At 34.2% G+C, this 16,338-nt stretch overlaps 1 protein-coding gene across 2 annotated transcripts; it reads right to left on the bottom strand.

The window, feature by feature from the left end:
• Nucleotides 1-606: 606 nt before the first annotated feature.
• Nucleotides 607-15,351, bottom strand: LOC106760781 (mediator of RNA polymerase II transcription subunit 15a). Of its 2 annotated transcripts, none has more exons than XM_014644205.2 (12): nucleotides 15,242-15,351; nucleotides 14,713-14,836; nucleotides 13,752-13,863; nucleotides 13,539-13,653; nucleotides 11,228-12,469; nucleotides 9,308-9,378; nucleotides 7,771-7,845; nucleotides 6,175-7,530; nucleotides 5,700-6,044; nucleotides 1,559-1,759; nucleotides 1,370-1,458; nucleotides 607-1,119 (listed from the first exon to the last, which is right to left on the bottom strand). In XM_014644205.2, exons 2-12 carry the CDS (start codon nucleotides 14,820-14,822, stop codon nucleotides 915-917), a joined length of 3,921 nt encoding a protein of 1,306 aa, XP_014499691.1. In that variant the 5' UTR covers nucleotides 14,823-14,836; nucleotides 15,242-15,351; the 3' UTR covers nucleotides 607-914. The 2 variants fall into 2 exon arrangements, with proteins under 2 accessions (XP_014499691.1, XP_022636891.1); XM_022781170.1 differs by having other exon boundaries at nucleotides 6,175-7,527.
• Between the last annotated feature and the right edge of the window lie 987 nt (nucleotides 15,352-16,338).

Here is a 16,338-nt window from a genome sequence, read left to right as displayed (position 1 = left end):
GAAAATATGGTGGTGCAAGAAGAAATTTTCCTGAGTTATTATTTTTTTTTCTTTTAATGCGAATTGTGAAGTTTGCTTGTTTTGAAACAATTAGATTTGGGAATTCTGGTTTGGGTGAGGGATCACTTCTTTCAGCTATTGGATGAGACTGGTAAATTGAGGATATGTTTGCTTATGCCATTTCTCAATTTTCAGATTACTCTTGTAGAAGTGTGGTTATAGGGGTTTTACCTAGACCTATTAGCAAAAGAAAAAGAGAAATAATAGGTGAAAGATTATATACCAAGGCACAAAAATATAGAGAATACGTTAGTTATTAAGAAATGATAAAATAAATTTAATTAATGTAATAATATAACATGTCACTGAAAAAAAGTTAGAAAATGCTCTACATGTTATCTAATAAATAGAACTACAAATTTCTTAAAGTAAATTCATGATGTAATGTGCTAACTTTCTCAAAAAAGAAAAAGAAAGCATTTTTGAGTTAACAATATACATACGAAGTTTGTTTAAAATAAGCAAAAAAAAAATGTAAATGTAACTTAACAGATTGCTATAGTTACACATTAAAATTATTAGATTTCCAAACATAAAAGCACAAAATAAAACTCAGGAAGTGTTCTTTTTCGGGCAGAAATTATGGGCATAACTTGTTCAGCAAATATGCTAGTAAGAACTAAGCCTAGGTAAAGGCATTTTGATTCAATACACACAAATTCACTACATTGGGATGTAAATAAACAAGGAAATGGATACATTTAATACACAACTATGCACTAAATAATTTCACTACAACAACACGAATTCGATATATTGCTTTTACCTCAACCCAAAAACACATCCAACGATAAGAACAAGTTTTGAAAAGAGTTTGAGATAAAAATGATATTTGCATGGAATGGGAAGGATCGTCATGTGGTCAAGCAATTCTCCCAAGTCCCGTACTTGGAACTGAAACTCCCACCACCGCTTTGCTGTGCATGCTCAGAAATAACAGTGCGAGCACAAACATCCCAAGTCCTTGCTATCTCCCCAAGGGACATAGGTTGTGATAGACTTCGTAAGGATATGCTAAACCTTGACTTTGCTTTCACAGAAAGATCTTCGTTCTCCTTACTGAAAGGAATATTCAAAATCATTTTATTAAACGCAAGAACTCTAGGTACATTTAACATAAATTACTCATGAATGAGAAAAAAGTCATAATCAACGAAAGATGTTTTGTATATGAACAATACATTTCTTCTTTTTGTTGATAAATGCAAATAGAACATATTTGTCGTGATAATTCATGATTTGGTAAAGTAAAGATTTTGTTAAAAAGAAAATAAGACTCATAAGAGATGCTAAATGCTCATTTTCTCACCCAGATTCAACGGGAAACTTGTCGAGGAGAATGGGGGAACAATTAGGATAATTAGTGGGAACAAGCAAGCGCAAGGGTTGAATTGGTGACTGCAAGGCAGTAAAACACAAATAAGGACAAAGTTGAAATTTCTATAACAAAGACAACAATTACTTAATATGCACATGGTTTAAATGTTTTAAAGCCCACCATCTGCACTGAAGCGTACTGGGATTTTAAGCTCGGACTGAGGGCCACAGCATTGTAAGAACACTTCACAATGGTCCCTTCTGTCCCTTCAGCAGCAGCTGCTGCTGCTGTTGGATCAACTTCTTCATTGCTTATGTCTACTACTGTGTCAATAAGTCGCTGATTGACCTCCCTAATTTCTTCCAAAAGGGAATGATTAGCCTGCAATAAAAGTCACATATATTCTTTATTAACAATCAAAGGCTGCATGTTTAAAGTAAATCCATGAATTATAAAGTGATTTCCTATTTTTCACAACGTTAACCTCAGAATAATTTTAAAACATAACCTAAAAATCATCTAATGCTCCAATGAAGCAAATGTAAAAATCTAAAGCAGATCAGCAAAATCTAAGTCATTATACGATGAATCCAGAACTGTCCAAGTCAACAATTAACCTGTTAAGAGTTACACATAAATAGGATCTTTCTATGGTGCATTTTGACGACGAGCTTCTTTCAATCGCTGTGGGTTCTTAGCCTAGTGCAATGCTCACAAAGTCTACTTCTTCAGGAAATACTAATACATCCTGGATACCAGATTCTGGAGCCAGTTTCCATGTCACTGCTGTATCTCAAAACATAACGCAGTTTCAGCAGTTTAATGGTCCTGACCAGATAATCATAGGCAACGGTGCAGGTTTGCGTATTTGTGGTGTTTGTTTATCTTTGTTTACCTCAACTTACATGTCCCCTTAATTATTAAAAAAAATTTCTTAGTGTTAGTCAGTTTGCCGAAGATAGTTCTGTTTTCTTTTTAAGTTTCATCCTAACCAATGTCTTGTAAAATCTCAGGGGACCAATAGAGTTCTTCTTCAAGGTGTTGTTCGTGATGATGGACTCTACTCATTCAATAATCTCCACCTTTATCCTTAGTTGCAGTCTTCGTCCAAGTGTTTCAGTCATAAGTCCAGTCTAAATAATGTGTATTCTGTAAATAAGAGTGTTCATACGTGGCACAACAGACTTGGACATCCTAATAATCATGTATGCAACTTATAATGAAACATTGCAAACTTTCTTTACCTAGTAAAAATGATTCCTACTTTTGTTCATCTTGTTGTGTTGGCAAATTACATCACTTGCCTTCTCACTCATCAAAATTTGTTCACTCACCATTAGAACTGTTGTTTACGGATCTCTGGGTCCTACTTACTTTACCTCTTATGCAGGGTGCAAATATTATGTTTTGTTTATTGATGCTTGTTCTATATATAGATACACTTGGATTTTTCCTTTAAAATCTAAGGGTGACACATTGTATGTTTTTCAAAGTTTTAAACAAATGATTGAGTTGCAACTTGGTTTAAAAATACAAAAAATACAGTCTGTTGGGGGTGGAGAGTATAGACCTTTCACAAATCTTTTGGCCACTTATTGTATCAATCACAGACTTATTTGAAAGAAAACATAGGCACATTGTTGATTTGGGTCTTACTCTGCTGCATAAAGCTTCTCTTCCTCTAAAATTTTGGGATTATGCTTTTAGTACAGTAGTTTATCTAATTAACAAGCTTCCCACATCTTTTTTGAATTTTTCTATTCCTTACTCTGTTCTCTTCAATAAGGATCCGAATTTTGCTTTTCTGAAAATTTTTGGATGTGCCTGCTTTCCTCTTTTAAAAAATCTTACCACTCTCATAAGCTTGATTTCAGATCGGAGGAATGTACTTTCTTGGGCTATTCTCAAATACAAAAAGGCTACAACTGTCTATCTCTAGTGGCAAAGTTTATATTTCTAAGGATGTTTGGTTTTAATAAATAAGAATTTCCTTATTCTAGCCTTTTTCCTCATACTCCTAACATTGTTAAAGATCTCAACCAGTATTTTACTTTAACTCCTACTTTTCCACCACCTCGAGTGTCCCCTATCCAGATTTTGCTTTTCTGAAAATTTTTGGATGTGCCTATTTTCCTCTTTTAAAACCTTATCACTCTCATAAGCCTGGTTTCAGATCTGAGGAATGCATTTTCTTGGGCTATTCTAAAATGCATAAAGGTTACAAGTGTCTATCCTCTAGTGGCAAAGTTTATATTTCTAAGGATATATTGGAAGCCTCATATCGACTAGAGATAAGACCAATTTAGAGTATATAAGTGAGTGCAAACCTCACCTTACAAGCCGATTTTGTGAGACTGTCTAATATTGCACCCACTGAGTCAATATGTGATGTCCCAACTCCTGTTAATATTCATCCTACGCAGACATGATCCAAATCTGGAATTGTTACTCACAAAGTTCATCCTTCACTGCTTCTCTCTCATTCAGAACCTACCATTATTAAGCAAGCTATTAAAGATGCTAACTGGTTAGCTGCAATGCAGCAAGAATGTGATGCTCTCATGAAGAAAAATACTTGGGAATTAGTTCCATTACCTTCTCATAGACAAGTTGTTGGGTGCAAATGGGTCTTCCAAGTCAAAGAAAATGTTGATGGCTCAATCAATAAACGTAAAGCACCACTAGTGGCAAAAAGATTTCATCAAAATAAGTGGGTTTGATTTTCATGAGACTTTTTCTCCAATGGTGAAATCTGTGACAGTTGAATTGTTTTGACTCTTGTTGTATCCTATGGTTGAAAATTGTTTCAGCTACATGTGAACAATGCCTTTCTAAATGGTTTTCTTGAAGAAAAAATTTATAGGACTCAACCGCCTAGTTTTGAAGTCAGTGACAAGACTCTTGTTTGTAAGTTGAATAAAGCCTTCTATGGGCTAAAACAAGCTCCTTCTTAGTGGTTTCATAGGTAGCAAACTAATCTTCAACAAATTGGATTTGTGAACAGCACTTGTGATTCATCTCTGTTTGTTTACAGAAAACAGTTGCGGGTTGTTTATTTTCTGGTTTATGTGGATGATATTATCATAACTGGTAGCTCTGCTGAACTCATTCATGGTATTACTTTCAAATTTAATGCTACTTTCTCTCACAATTGGGCCAGCTTGATTACTTTCTCGGTCTTGAAGTTAAATACTGACCTGAAGTTAAATACTGACCTGACAATTCTATTCTAATGACTCAAACCAAGTACATCCAAGACTTACTTCATAAGACACATGACAGAAGCACATTCTATTTCTTCACCTATGGTGACTAATTGCAAGTTTTCTAAATATGGAGCCAATTTTTTCTCTGGTCCTCCACCATTGAGTTGCGGGTACACTTCAGTGTACCACTCTTAATAGACCAGAGATTAGTTATGCAGTGAAGAAAGTATGTTAGTTCATGGCCAAACCTCTTGACTCTCATTGGATCGTTGTGAAACATATATTGAGATATTAAGGGTACAATATTTCATGGCTTGCATTTTCAACCTGCATCACCTAACTGCTCTTTAAGCTTAAAAGCCTATTGTGATGCTGACTGGGCATCAGATGTAGATGATCGCAGATCTACTTTAGGGGCAGCCATTTTGCTTAGTCCTAATCTGATTTCTTGGTGGTCCAGAAAACAAGTTGTTGCACATTCTAGTACTGAAGCTGAATACAAAAGTCTAGCTCAAACAGCTGCAGAATTGGCCTGGATTTCCAAATTGCTAATAGAGTTTCAAGTTTCTTTCCTTACTCCAGTTCTTCATTGTGATAATCAAAGTAAAGGGACAATTGCTAATATTGCCGTTTTTCACAATCGGACCAAACATATGGAGATTGATGTGTTTTTATGTAAACTAAAAGATTTGGCAAAGCAACTCCCAATTTGTCATATTCCTACTCTGGATCAGTGGGCTGATCTTTTGACCACGCCATTGTCCACAACTTGGTAGGTGTTTCTTTGCAGCAAACTCAATGTGAAGACTTTTGCTTTTGAAAAGTCTTCTTGTTGAGTTTGAGGGGGCTGTTAGTGTATATACCATAGTCAAGTATGGTCAACTTGTATTATTAGTCAAACTTGTACAGCTGAAGGTTTCTTTCATTGTATTTGTACAGCTGTCAGAATATAACAGCTTCTTAGACATCTTTGTCAATATACACCTCCTATGCATAAGATTCAAGCGAGAGATCAGTTAATAAAAATATCCTGTTCAGTTTAAATTTTTTCCGTTCTTTCCTCAGTTCATGTTCTTCAACATTAAATAAAACATAACGACTAAAAACAATAGTACCTCAACCCTTGGCATCTTGAATCTAGATGTTGCAGTTGAATCCAAATCAGAGACCTCAGAAGCAGTTAACTGCTTGATACTATCATTCATGCTACCAGCAGAAGATACAACATTCAAGGGTGTTGCATAAGTGTAGCGCTTCATCCTCCTAGTTCCATTGGCACCATCTTGTGCGATAAAATTTCTTGCCTGAAGGCGACAATTAGTCATAGCAACCAAATCTTCACCCACAGCAGCTCTGGATCCATTACCGGGTGCTGATCCTGCTATCCTATCGTTCATGCTTACAACTGAACCAATGTCACTAACAGCAGAACATAATGTTTTTGATGACATTGATTTCACCTGGAATCATATAATTGGACAGAAATTTTTAAGTTGAAAAATTATGGAAACCTTTATGTATTGTCAAATTCGTAAAGAACTTAAAGACCACAGTCACAGAGCAGGCCAGCTTAAGATAAACTACACTAACCGCTTTAATTAGTCGCTCAATGGGCTGTTCAGTAACAGTTGACTTTCCAGATGTGGATACAAAGGCATTACCAAGAGCACCATCAGGACCAGTGAACTCAGCAAGTAAAGGAGAGGCTGATATTCCAGGTGTTCCAATGGCAAGGGATTGAGCTGGTGCTGTTGCACCACTTGATTGCTGATATCCAATATTTGCAGCATTTGATATCAATGAAACACCAGAAATGGGCTTTTCAGAATCCCCTGGCATAGGAGATGGAGCCAAGGGAGGTGAGGGAGTGGGTACTACAAAAGGTGAGTTAGCTGATTGCAGAGGAGTAGCAACTTTTGTGAGAGATGGAAGGTGGTTTTGTTGGTCAACCTGAGGAGATGAGTGTTGTGGAATCTGAGGAGATGTGGCCTGCAGGAGCTGAGGAGAAGAAACAGGAAAAGGACTCCCTTTCATCTGTTGGTGGGGATAAGATGAGCGTTGACTAGAAGTAAGATGTGACTGAAAGACCCCTGGCTTAACTCCAATTCCTTGCCTCATCTTAATGTCATTTGCATCATTCATTTGGTGAAGTTGTTGTAATTGATGTGTCGGCAATTGTGCAGGCAGTTGTTGCTTTGCTGTTTGGTGTAATTGCTGCTGTTGTTGCTGTTGCATAATCTGTTGTTGCTTCCTCTGAATCAATTGCCGCTGATATTGTTGCTTAATTTGTTGATTATGTAACATCTGTTGCTCCTGTTGTTTTAGTTGCTGGTGTTGAAGCATACTGGAACCTTGCTGAAGGGGGTTAAGGTTTGACTGGATTACATTAACCCCGGATTGTGAGGATAAGGAGTTAACATTAGTCTGTTGGGGAGCACTAACAGGGTTTTGTTGGAGTGAGCTAACAGGAACCTGTTGTAGGGAGTTTACAGCATTTCCTGGTCCTGAATCTAAATTGGAATTTGGTTGCATTGAATTCATCTTACTCTGCTGTGCTGTAGATACACCAGACAGAGAATTATGCTGCATGTTTGGCATATTATTCTGCTGCATTGTTGCTACAGAGCCTTGCATATTTGATGTTTGCAACTGAGAATTAATTTGATTTTCATGAGACTGTACTTGTGTAACTTGGGATTGTGACTGTGACATGGAATGCATATGTGGTGGGGGAAGCTGTCCAGGTATGTTTTTCTTAGGCCTATTTGTATTTATAAAATTAATAATCTGCTTCCCATATGAACCCAGTTTCTCCTTGAAACTAGGTGAGAGTGAGATATTACTCTTGGAAACCTGAAGGAATGTTATAATTCGCTCCAGCATCATTTTAAACACCTTCAGCTTATCAAGCTGCTCTGACTTTGGTTGTTGTGGAAGAGAATCCTGCTGATAAACAAAGAAAAGATACAAGGTTAAACAGTGACACTACTTTGAGTAAAAATAAAAACAATAAAGGACTTCTCCTTTTAGAGTTTGCTAGAATAATAATAAATAATAATAATAACAACAACAATAATAGTAACAACAACAACAACAANAANAANAATAATAATAATAANAACAACAACAATGGAAAAGGCTTCCTTGTCCATAGCTGATATTAAAAACTTGCCTGACTAAACATACCTGTTGAAGTTTAGAAGCAATCTTTTGGTACATTTCATTCAACTCTGGCAAGTAACTTTCTTTCATTGATTTAATCTGCCGTTTAAGATCAACAGAAGCAAATCATCAATGCATTATAAACCTTGAAATCTCCTGTGCAGGAAGATTTGTAACACTATTGCCTTAAGGAAGGGTAAAAAATATTTTCCCATTTTATAGTGCATCATAAATTGCAACTTTCACTTTCACGCATAAAATTGAGATGTGAACCTTGCATGCATGCAGCTGACTCAGTGACTTTGAGTATCGAATTGAAAACTTTAAAATCTCACCTAAGAAATACCATTCGTAACAGCACAAAATCATATTAACAATAACAATGAGTAGGATAAAAAGATAGTAAATGTAAAGGTTGGTATCATCCACATAAAAATTAAACAGTATGGATTCAAGGGTCTGGTTGGGAAAGTTTTTTCGAAAACACTTCTAGGAGACGAAAATAAAAAATAACANTGGAATAAACCTCATAATCTAAATAAATTAACAAGAACTTCTACAAATTAATTTATGCATACACTAATTTGAACTTATTTCATTTTCTCTTCTCATTTTTTCTTTTAGGAGTGTTTGTGGAATAGTTTACCCAAACAAGCCCTAAGAGAGGCTGGAATTATGGAAGAAAAATAAGGTAGGGAAGAAGGGGAAACAAATACTTAGCAATATTTTGAGCTCAGCAAGAAATATAATATTTTATTGATCAGCAACTTTTATGTTTATAATGCCCAAAAGAGAAAAACAAAGTAGCAAATTACTAAATAGAACTATCAGTATCTGACAGACTTGTTCCTCAAACAAAAGTGTCAAATTACTACGAATTTATTTAGCAAGTTGTAATAAAAATATAAATTCATATGCAGTTACGCGAAATACACTTNCAGGAATNAAAAGAGCATAAAAAATAAGATGTGTGCTCGCAAAACTTGTGATTGCAACTTTTCCCTTGCCTTTGACTGAGGGAAACTAAGCATTTCCAATTCTAACAATGGTGACATTGATTAGGCTCAATAAACCAACTTTCACTTAACTCACTGCTCAAGAAACAAGTTGGTTAAAGAGTTACTTAAAGAAATGACATTTATAGACACCTATACGTGACAATGAAGTTATTTTTCAAACCGCGACTTTTATGAAAGAACCAAACATATTGAGATTGATTGTGATCTAATTCAAAACAATATTATACTTGGAGAAATCGAGACTGAGTTTGTTAATTCAAGTGATCAACTAGCATATGGTTTTACTAAATCATTAGGTGAACTTAGAATTGATTATATTTATAAGCATGGTATATATGTACCACCTTCAGGGAGAGTGTTAGATATTCCTCATTCAGTTTATTATATTTTTGTTATTAATGTTGTTAGATGTAGCTAGCTTAGGTCCATCTCTTTGCATTTTTATATTTATAAATATACCAATACACATTAGAGATTCGTCTTATGCCTCTTTCTCTTTTATTTCAACGGTCTTAAAAGATGATTAGAAAATAGGATATTACCTTTTGATAAACTTCTTCTTGCCAATCACCCCCACTTGACTGGCCAGTCTGTGCTGTTGAATCCAGAGAAGCTTCAAAAGATATTTCAAACACATGTGAGCTAGGGCTGAAAAAATGCAGAAATTTGTTGTTTTTGAAAATTAATGAGGTAATTGCAAAATATGTTAGTGAACATTATTCTGTCATACACATATGATATCCTATGTTGTTGCTTTCCAGAAAGTTTGATGCTTAACTTATATGGACGAGTTATTAATAACACAAACGTCACCACAGAATTTCTGAGTTTTGCCACAGGCATTAGACAAGGCAAATAAGTCATGGAGGAAAGACAAACAAACCAGAAATGGTAAATTTGAAGCAATAGTCCCAATATTTCTTTTACAGAAATCAGATGATAATCATAATTTAGGGCAGAGAAATGCACAAAAATACATTGAATTCCTGTATTTCTCTTACAATTTTCATTTTCTTTGCAATCTTTTGACAAAAAGTGCAAGATTTATCCAAGGCAGTCCAAATAGAACTCCTACATGTAGATTCGTATATGATTCTACTTCTACATGCTTGTAAGATGGGGTATCCTGATTTAGAAGAAAACTAGTCCTACTGAGATCATGCAGGGACGGTATTCGAGCATGTCAAATTACAGGGAACAAGCAATCCCAGTAATCCTGCCCTTGGTTTTCCATCTTAGCTGCTGACAAAATCAAACCCAAACCCAGATAATACCCAAAATGAAATGACATTGCAAAACTCTCATACCTGCAAAATACAATGTCTACGAACAATATCTGCTAAAAATATCATATTCATCAAAACTGAAGTTGAGTTATCAATGTGTAACTAGAGACTGGGTGTAATTTATGCACTGGTGGCAGAGCCTATAAGGTCTAGCCGTCTAGGGCAAGGACAGAACAGCGCTACCACCTTAAAACTAAATCACAGGCATGCCTGTTCTCCTAGCTACCAATTTTGAACAGTGGCATATAACAAACAGTTCTGAAAAGGATACAGCAGGAACTGGATGGCTGCTTATTTTAATATTATAATACAAGCTAAATAATTTATAACACAATAAAGATGTCAAATATATTCATGACAAATAATAAGTCAAATTTACACACCCAATTACTATCAATCTAGGAGCAAAAAGAACAAAATAATGAAGTAAAAAGAAAGAAAAATGATGGTGAAATTAACATGAAAAAAAAAAACATAGCAACTTAAGTAAAGCTAAATGTGGACTAGAAAGATGAAAGAACAAACGCAAGGAGGAAAACTCTTTTGAAAAGTGAAGAAACAAATGTCACAACAGACGTAACCCCTCCGTACAAGGTCAAGGAAGAAGATTTTCAAGTCCTACTATATGTTGAAAGAGAAATAAAAGAAATATAGAAAAGCTTATTGTCATCAGTTCAGTCTGCACTTTCCTAGAGTATGCTTTAGATTACTATACCTGTTCTATCATATTTTGATGTACAGTCCTTTCTCTGCTTTTGTAATATTACATTTTGTGGAGCAGTTCACTGAAAAGTAAATGTTTTTAGTGTTTTAATGTTTCAATTTGCATATTTAACTAGTGACCTTGGCTCTATTAGAGGGCTTAGGCCATTATTTTGCTGGGCAGACAAGGCTTAGACCTTGCAGAACTACATCTGTATTGTATTTAGAATAAGAGTTTATTCCAATGTCAGTAGAGATTTCAAAGTTATCCAACCTATTTATATTATATAGATGTTTGAAATACAATTTTATATAAGATGGGGATCTTTTATTCCATGATGTGATCGCACAATTTGTCTACCTCCTAAATGACCCAAGGTAGTAGGTAAGCTAACACGTTTGATCACCAAGAAGCCATCAATTGACAGAAGGTAAAGCACACAAAGAAAAAGGCATAGTTGCAAATTCACATACTTGATGAAGTTTCTGGAAGGGGTCTTTGTGATTGATATAACTGCTTCTGCTGATCAAGAACAGTTGATTGCTGAAGTAAGGGACCTGAGGCTTGAAGCCTTTGTTGCATATCTCGTTGCAAGGAATTTGGTTGCTGTTGCAAACCCAACTGTTGTTGCAATTGTGCAGGCTGAGATTGAATCTGTGGCATCAATTGATGTTGTGGAGCCTGTGTCTGTGACTGCTGCACTTGAGATGGTAACAAATTTGATGCATTTGGTTGAGATTGTGATTGAATTTGAACCTGTGATTGTTGTAGCACGTGTGCAGAGTGCTGGCTTGTTTGCATACCTGAGTTGCCAGATTGAGGTCCTAAGACCTGCTGTGGCTGTAACCCAGGGACATTATTACCCAACTGTTGATGCATATTTGATAGGTTGTTTTGCTGATTTATTAATTGTTGCTGTTGCAGGTTGGAGAGATTGTTCTGTTGTGCAAGTAACCTCTGTTGTGGTTGCTGCAAATCACTAACATTATTACTTTGTGTCCCAAGTATTTGGGTATGCTGCATGTTTGAGGCATTTCCCTGTGCGCCCATAAGCTGTTGTTGTTGTTGTTGTTGTGGAGGTAATATTGATTGTTGAGTCATTGGTGTTTGCTGCTGATGAATGATTGAAGTTTGCTGTGGTTGTTGTTGCCTGATAACTTGGGAGTGTTGCTGAAGCACAGACTGTGTTGATTGTTGAACATTATTAGATTGTTGATTGTGCTGAATGCTAGGTAGAGATGTCTGCATCATGGGAGCCTGCTGCATAACAGATGATGTTTGAATGACAGGTTGCTGAGAAGATTGCAGTTGATTTGGTTGTAGAAGATTCTGCTGCTGCTGCTGCTGCTGGTGGAACTTCTGCCTTATAAGCTGATGTTGAATTTGTTGCTGATACAGAAATTGCTGTGAATTTTGTGATTGCTGCTGTTGTTGGGGAACAACCTGCTGCCTTGCTTGAATTTGTCTCTGGGAACCAGCAAACATATTTTGCATGTTGGAATTCTGGCTAATGGTGTTCCCCACTGAATTCTGTCCAGGTATATTCTGCATGTTAGGATTATTCTGGCCAACATTTTGGATAGGAGTCTGGGTTAAACCCGATGATTGAGATGCAATATTATTTTGCATAAGCTGTTGGCGTGCCTGGGATTGATTGGGCATAGGAATAGAATGTTGCTGCCCAGGATTGTGAACTTGAGGTGGAATTACAAGCCCTATTAAATAAACAGTGATTCGTTAAGACAGAGAAAGCCACAAAAAACTTAAAATATAACATCAGGATCCGAATGAATTGTTAACAGCGCACAATTGGAATTTTGCAACCTAACAAGGAGTTGAAGTTAACAAAAAGCTAGTAAGCAAGCAAGAAAGGTCCAAGTAAAAGAAAGCAAATGTATGAACAAACAATACTACCTGTAATAATGGATACAAGTTGGTCTTCAGAGGGAATAAAGAGTTAACAATGTGGTTCAAGCTTTTTGAACTTTCAAAAATTAAGCATTTCATCACTTTTTTCCTTTGTGGGTAATTTGTATTTTCCATTCACAATTAGATTGATTTTTGTTAAGGTTCCTACAACAAAAATGGATGAAATAAAGCCAATATTATTACTCAAAAATGTATCAGAAATACAGTAGGGTTAACAATCCTACTGCCCCAGAGCAAGCTCCTTCAAGGAAACAACATTCCCACTCCTAACCGAAGTTTTTTCTCTCCTCACTACCTCTTATTTTACTCCCTTATATTTTCCCCGTCCCTCTCATTCCTCAATTGATTGGGTTACATCTTTTGCCACCACAACACTACTCTTCACAACCTTTTTTCTCCTTCCACACAACATCCAAACCTTGGGCTTACTGTGAGTGTCTGGGTCCACATTCCTTGCCATAACAATTTTAGTCAAACGGTTACTCATCCAACACCTAGATTTGTAATTTCAATGTGCTCTTTTTGGTGGAAGACTTAAACTCAAGATTAACAAAAGATTCCTAATGTAGGATACAACACTTGCATCCTTTATCTTTTGGCAATCAATAACTTAAGCCCAAATGAACATAAAATCTAAATCAAAAAAAAGAAAAACATATATGTATTTGGTGTTCAAATTCAAACCAAACAATTAAAAATAAATTCTTCTTTAGATACTAAAACCTGGAAAAAAAGCGGGAATGGCAAAGGAAACCAAAATTGCAAGTCAACAACGGATATAGACACATACATTGCAATGTTTTTAGAGATAAATTTTAAAATGTTAATATCAATGGAAAAATTTTAAAAGCTGACCTGGATCGGGAGGTTTATTACTTGGACCACCTTGATTTGGAGCATTGGCCATGCTGCCCTGGGATTTAGTCTCCATGGTAAGCATCTTCAAAGATATTTTTCGTAGATAATCAGACTGAAATAAGGAAATATCACATTAAACCATCAATCTTTCAAATGGAACGTTATTGTAAAGATAACCAAAAATTGATAAATCTATAATCAAATACGTACCTGGCTTGTTGCAGCAGTAAAAATCTTCTCTTCAAACCTTTGAGCAATCTTCTGAAGTTCATGCAATCCCTCTTGACCAGAAACAGGAAGATGTCTTTTTAACGTGTCCATTCTATAGAAAATGAAGAAAAACAATTTAATAACTAAATAATACAAATTATAGAAAACTTATTGTCAATCGACAATCCTAAAATGTTATAAGCTCGTTAAAATGTAAAAAAGACCTTATTGAAATCATTCACATGTTCAAAACAAAAAATAATTATAGTACAATAGATATCACGAATGGAGTGAAAGCAGCAGATTTAAATTTAAATTTTCGAATTTCATTCTCTTTTTTTTGAAATATTCTCTACCAAGGCTAGTATAGCAATGTCTTTCCTTTGAAAATAACTTCTGAAATATATGAAAAATTGAGAGTTTGAAGCACATGTGAGAGTCATCCATAAGTTTTATCTTGATTTCTAGTAGTCCAAGTGACTGCTCTTCCTTGTTTATCATGAAGATGAAGATGAAACTTCAAATTCAAGTAGCAAGTAGCAGACCCGTTTCTTACACCATCTAAGTATTATCCTCCTCCATCTTTTCTCCATTAATTTGTTTTCGTGTTCTTATGCTCTATAATTGTTAGTTCAACCTGTTCCAATCCATTTCTATACGTAGTCATATTCTTGTTAATGTCTTTATTCAGCTAACCTCATCATCAATGAGCATGTGCAGACATGCTAAACCTCATCCTACACTTTAATTATGACATTAAAAACCATAGAAACAATATTTTATTAAATTTTCATTTTCCAAAAAAAATGAACCCATTTAATTGTTTTATTAACTTGAGACATTTGAGCACAAGTTTCATAACTTTGTGAATCATAGAATTACCAGTACTCGCGCAAATGTTATTAATCTATGGAATTATGAACCAAAAATAAATCATTGAGACCATAAGACTGAATCTTACATTTTGTTGACAATTCTTTGGCGTGATTCTTGCTGCAACCCACCTCTCCAATCACTAGTATCCATATTGGCTTCATTGCTTTGATTAGGTCTCCAATTATTGTTATCCATCTAATTTTGATTAACTAAAAAAAGAAAAAACGGACTATTCTTGTCAAATAAATTCCAAAAGATAATTTAAATATATGAAATATTATCAAGATAATTCAACATATAACCCATATAAATAAAACATCCACCAATAAAGGTAACGGTTAAACAACAAAGTTATAAAAACCTAGGTTTATAAGATGCCCACAAAAACATTAATTTTCTAATTGTCTGGTAATTAATTGTAAAAGCGAATAATAAAATTCCAATTTTACATAAAATATCCTCGTTCATTTATAAATTTATGTCTGTTCTCGTCTCTCAAAGATCGAGTACTGATTCAAACGAAACGCCCCTCTTTGCTATTATCCATGGCTGGAGTCAATAATCTTTCAAAGATGAAAAAAAAGAAAAAACAAATCCAATATTAGAAAACCGACCTGATTGTGGTGGCGATTTTCGTGCGATTCGGGTGTGGGAGCAGTGTTACAGATTGCGTGTCTGACTGGTGAGCTTAGACTGTATTCTAAGCTGTGAAGAAACCATTTCCAAATATTATTATTATTATTATTATTTATAAAGTTTTCTAACTTTTCTATATATATTATATATAAAATATAATACAAACTACTTTATTTTTATTGTAAATTTATTAGTCTATAAAATAATTTTTATATTTTTTGTTATAAAATAATTTTACATTATAAATTTTTATTTGAATTTTTAAAAAATATATATTTACCATTTTAAACTTTAAATAAAATCACCGAATCTTCTTTATATATAAATATATAATTGTAGATATTATATTATTTTGAAATGAGATGTTATATTTTTGTTAATATAAAGTTTAACTATTTTCCCTGTGTGTTATTATTTTATTACATCAAAATATATAAATTCGTTAAATTTTGTAAATATTGCATTTTACATTTGGGAAGTCGAGGAAATTTATTTTTTTTCAATAAAATTTAAAATAGTAAAAATAAAAATTTTCTCAACTGTGTATTTTTATTAAATCATTGGAAAAGTTATTGAAGCAACAAAATTATTACGGAAGACATATTCTTATTTCTCATATGTTTTACCTTTTTTATTCTACCCTTTTGTATACAAGTGATTAAAAAAAAGTTTTCTTCACCTACTTTCATATCTACTCTTTAATGTAATTAGTATGATTATTATTTGATTTCACACATAAAAAAGGAATAATCAAAGACAAAAATCACGGTTAAGTCTAAACACAATAAAAATAAAATAAAACAAATATGACTTTCAACGTTAAAACAAAGATAATATGTTTGATTTATATAGATAAGCAAAATAGTTAGAAATTATGAATTTCTAAGTTATTTCTATGTCTAATGATTGACTATTGGAAATGATATCTCTATTGCCAAGTCCAATTTAGATATTTAACATTTAATTTCATAAATTTAGAATATTCAAGTTTTTTTAAATAAATTTTAGTAGAGGTTTATATTATATTATAGAATTCATTTTTGGAATGGGAAATCCATAAACAATTTAAAAAACA

This window comes from Vigna radiata, chromosome 5, assembly GCF_000741045.1.
Source record: "Vigna radiata var. radiata cultivar VC1973A chromosome 5, Vradiata_ver6, whole genome shotgun sequence".
NCBI classification, from domain to species: domain Eukaryota; kingdom Viridiplantae; phylum Streptophyta; class Magnoliopsida; order Fabales; family Fabaceae; genus Vigna; species Vigna radiata.
The sequence above is the reverse complement of the archived record's forward strand: the minus strand, read 5'-3'. Positions and strand labels throughout refer to the sequence as shown.

Bases quoted from the DNA above. Each gene is read 5' to 3' on its own strand.
- LOC106760781 (XM_014644205.2), bottom strand. From the start codon at position 14,822: ATGGATAACAATAATTGGAGACCTAATCAAAGCAATGAAGCCAATATG. The intron at 12,470-13,538 runs GTCAGCTTTTAA...TTTATTTAATAG, and splicing joins TAATAAACCTCCCGATCCAG to GGCTTGTAATTCCACCTCAA. The intron at 1,459-1,558 runs GTGGGCTTTAAA...ACTGCCTTGCAG, and splicing joins AGTACGCTTCAGTGCAGATG to TCACCAATTCAACCCTTGCG.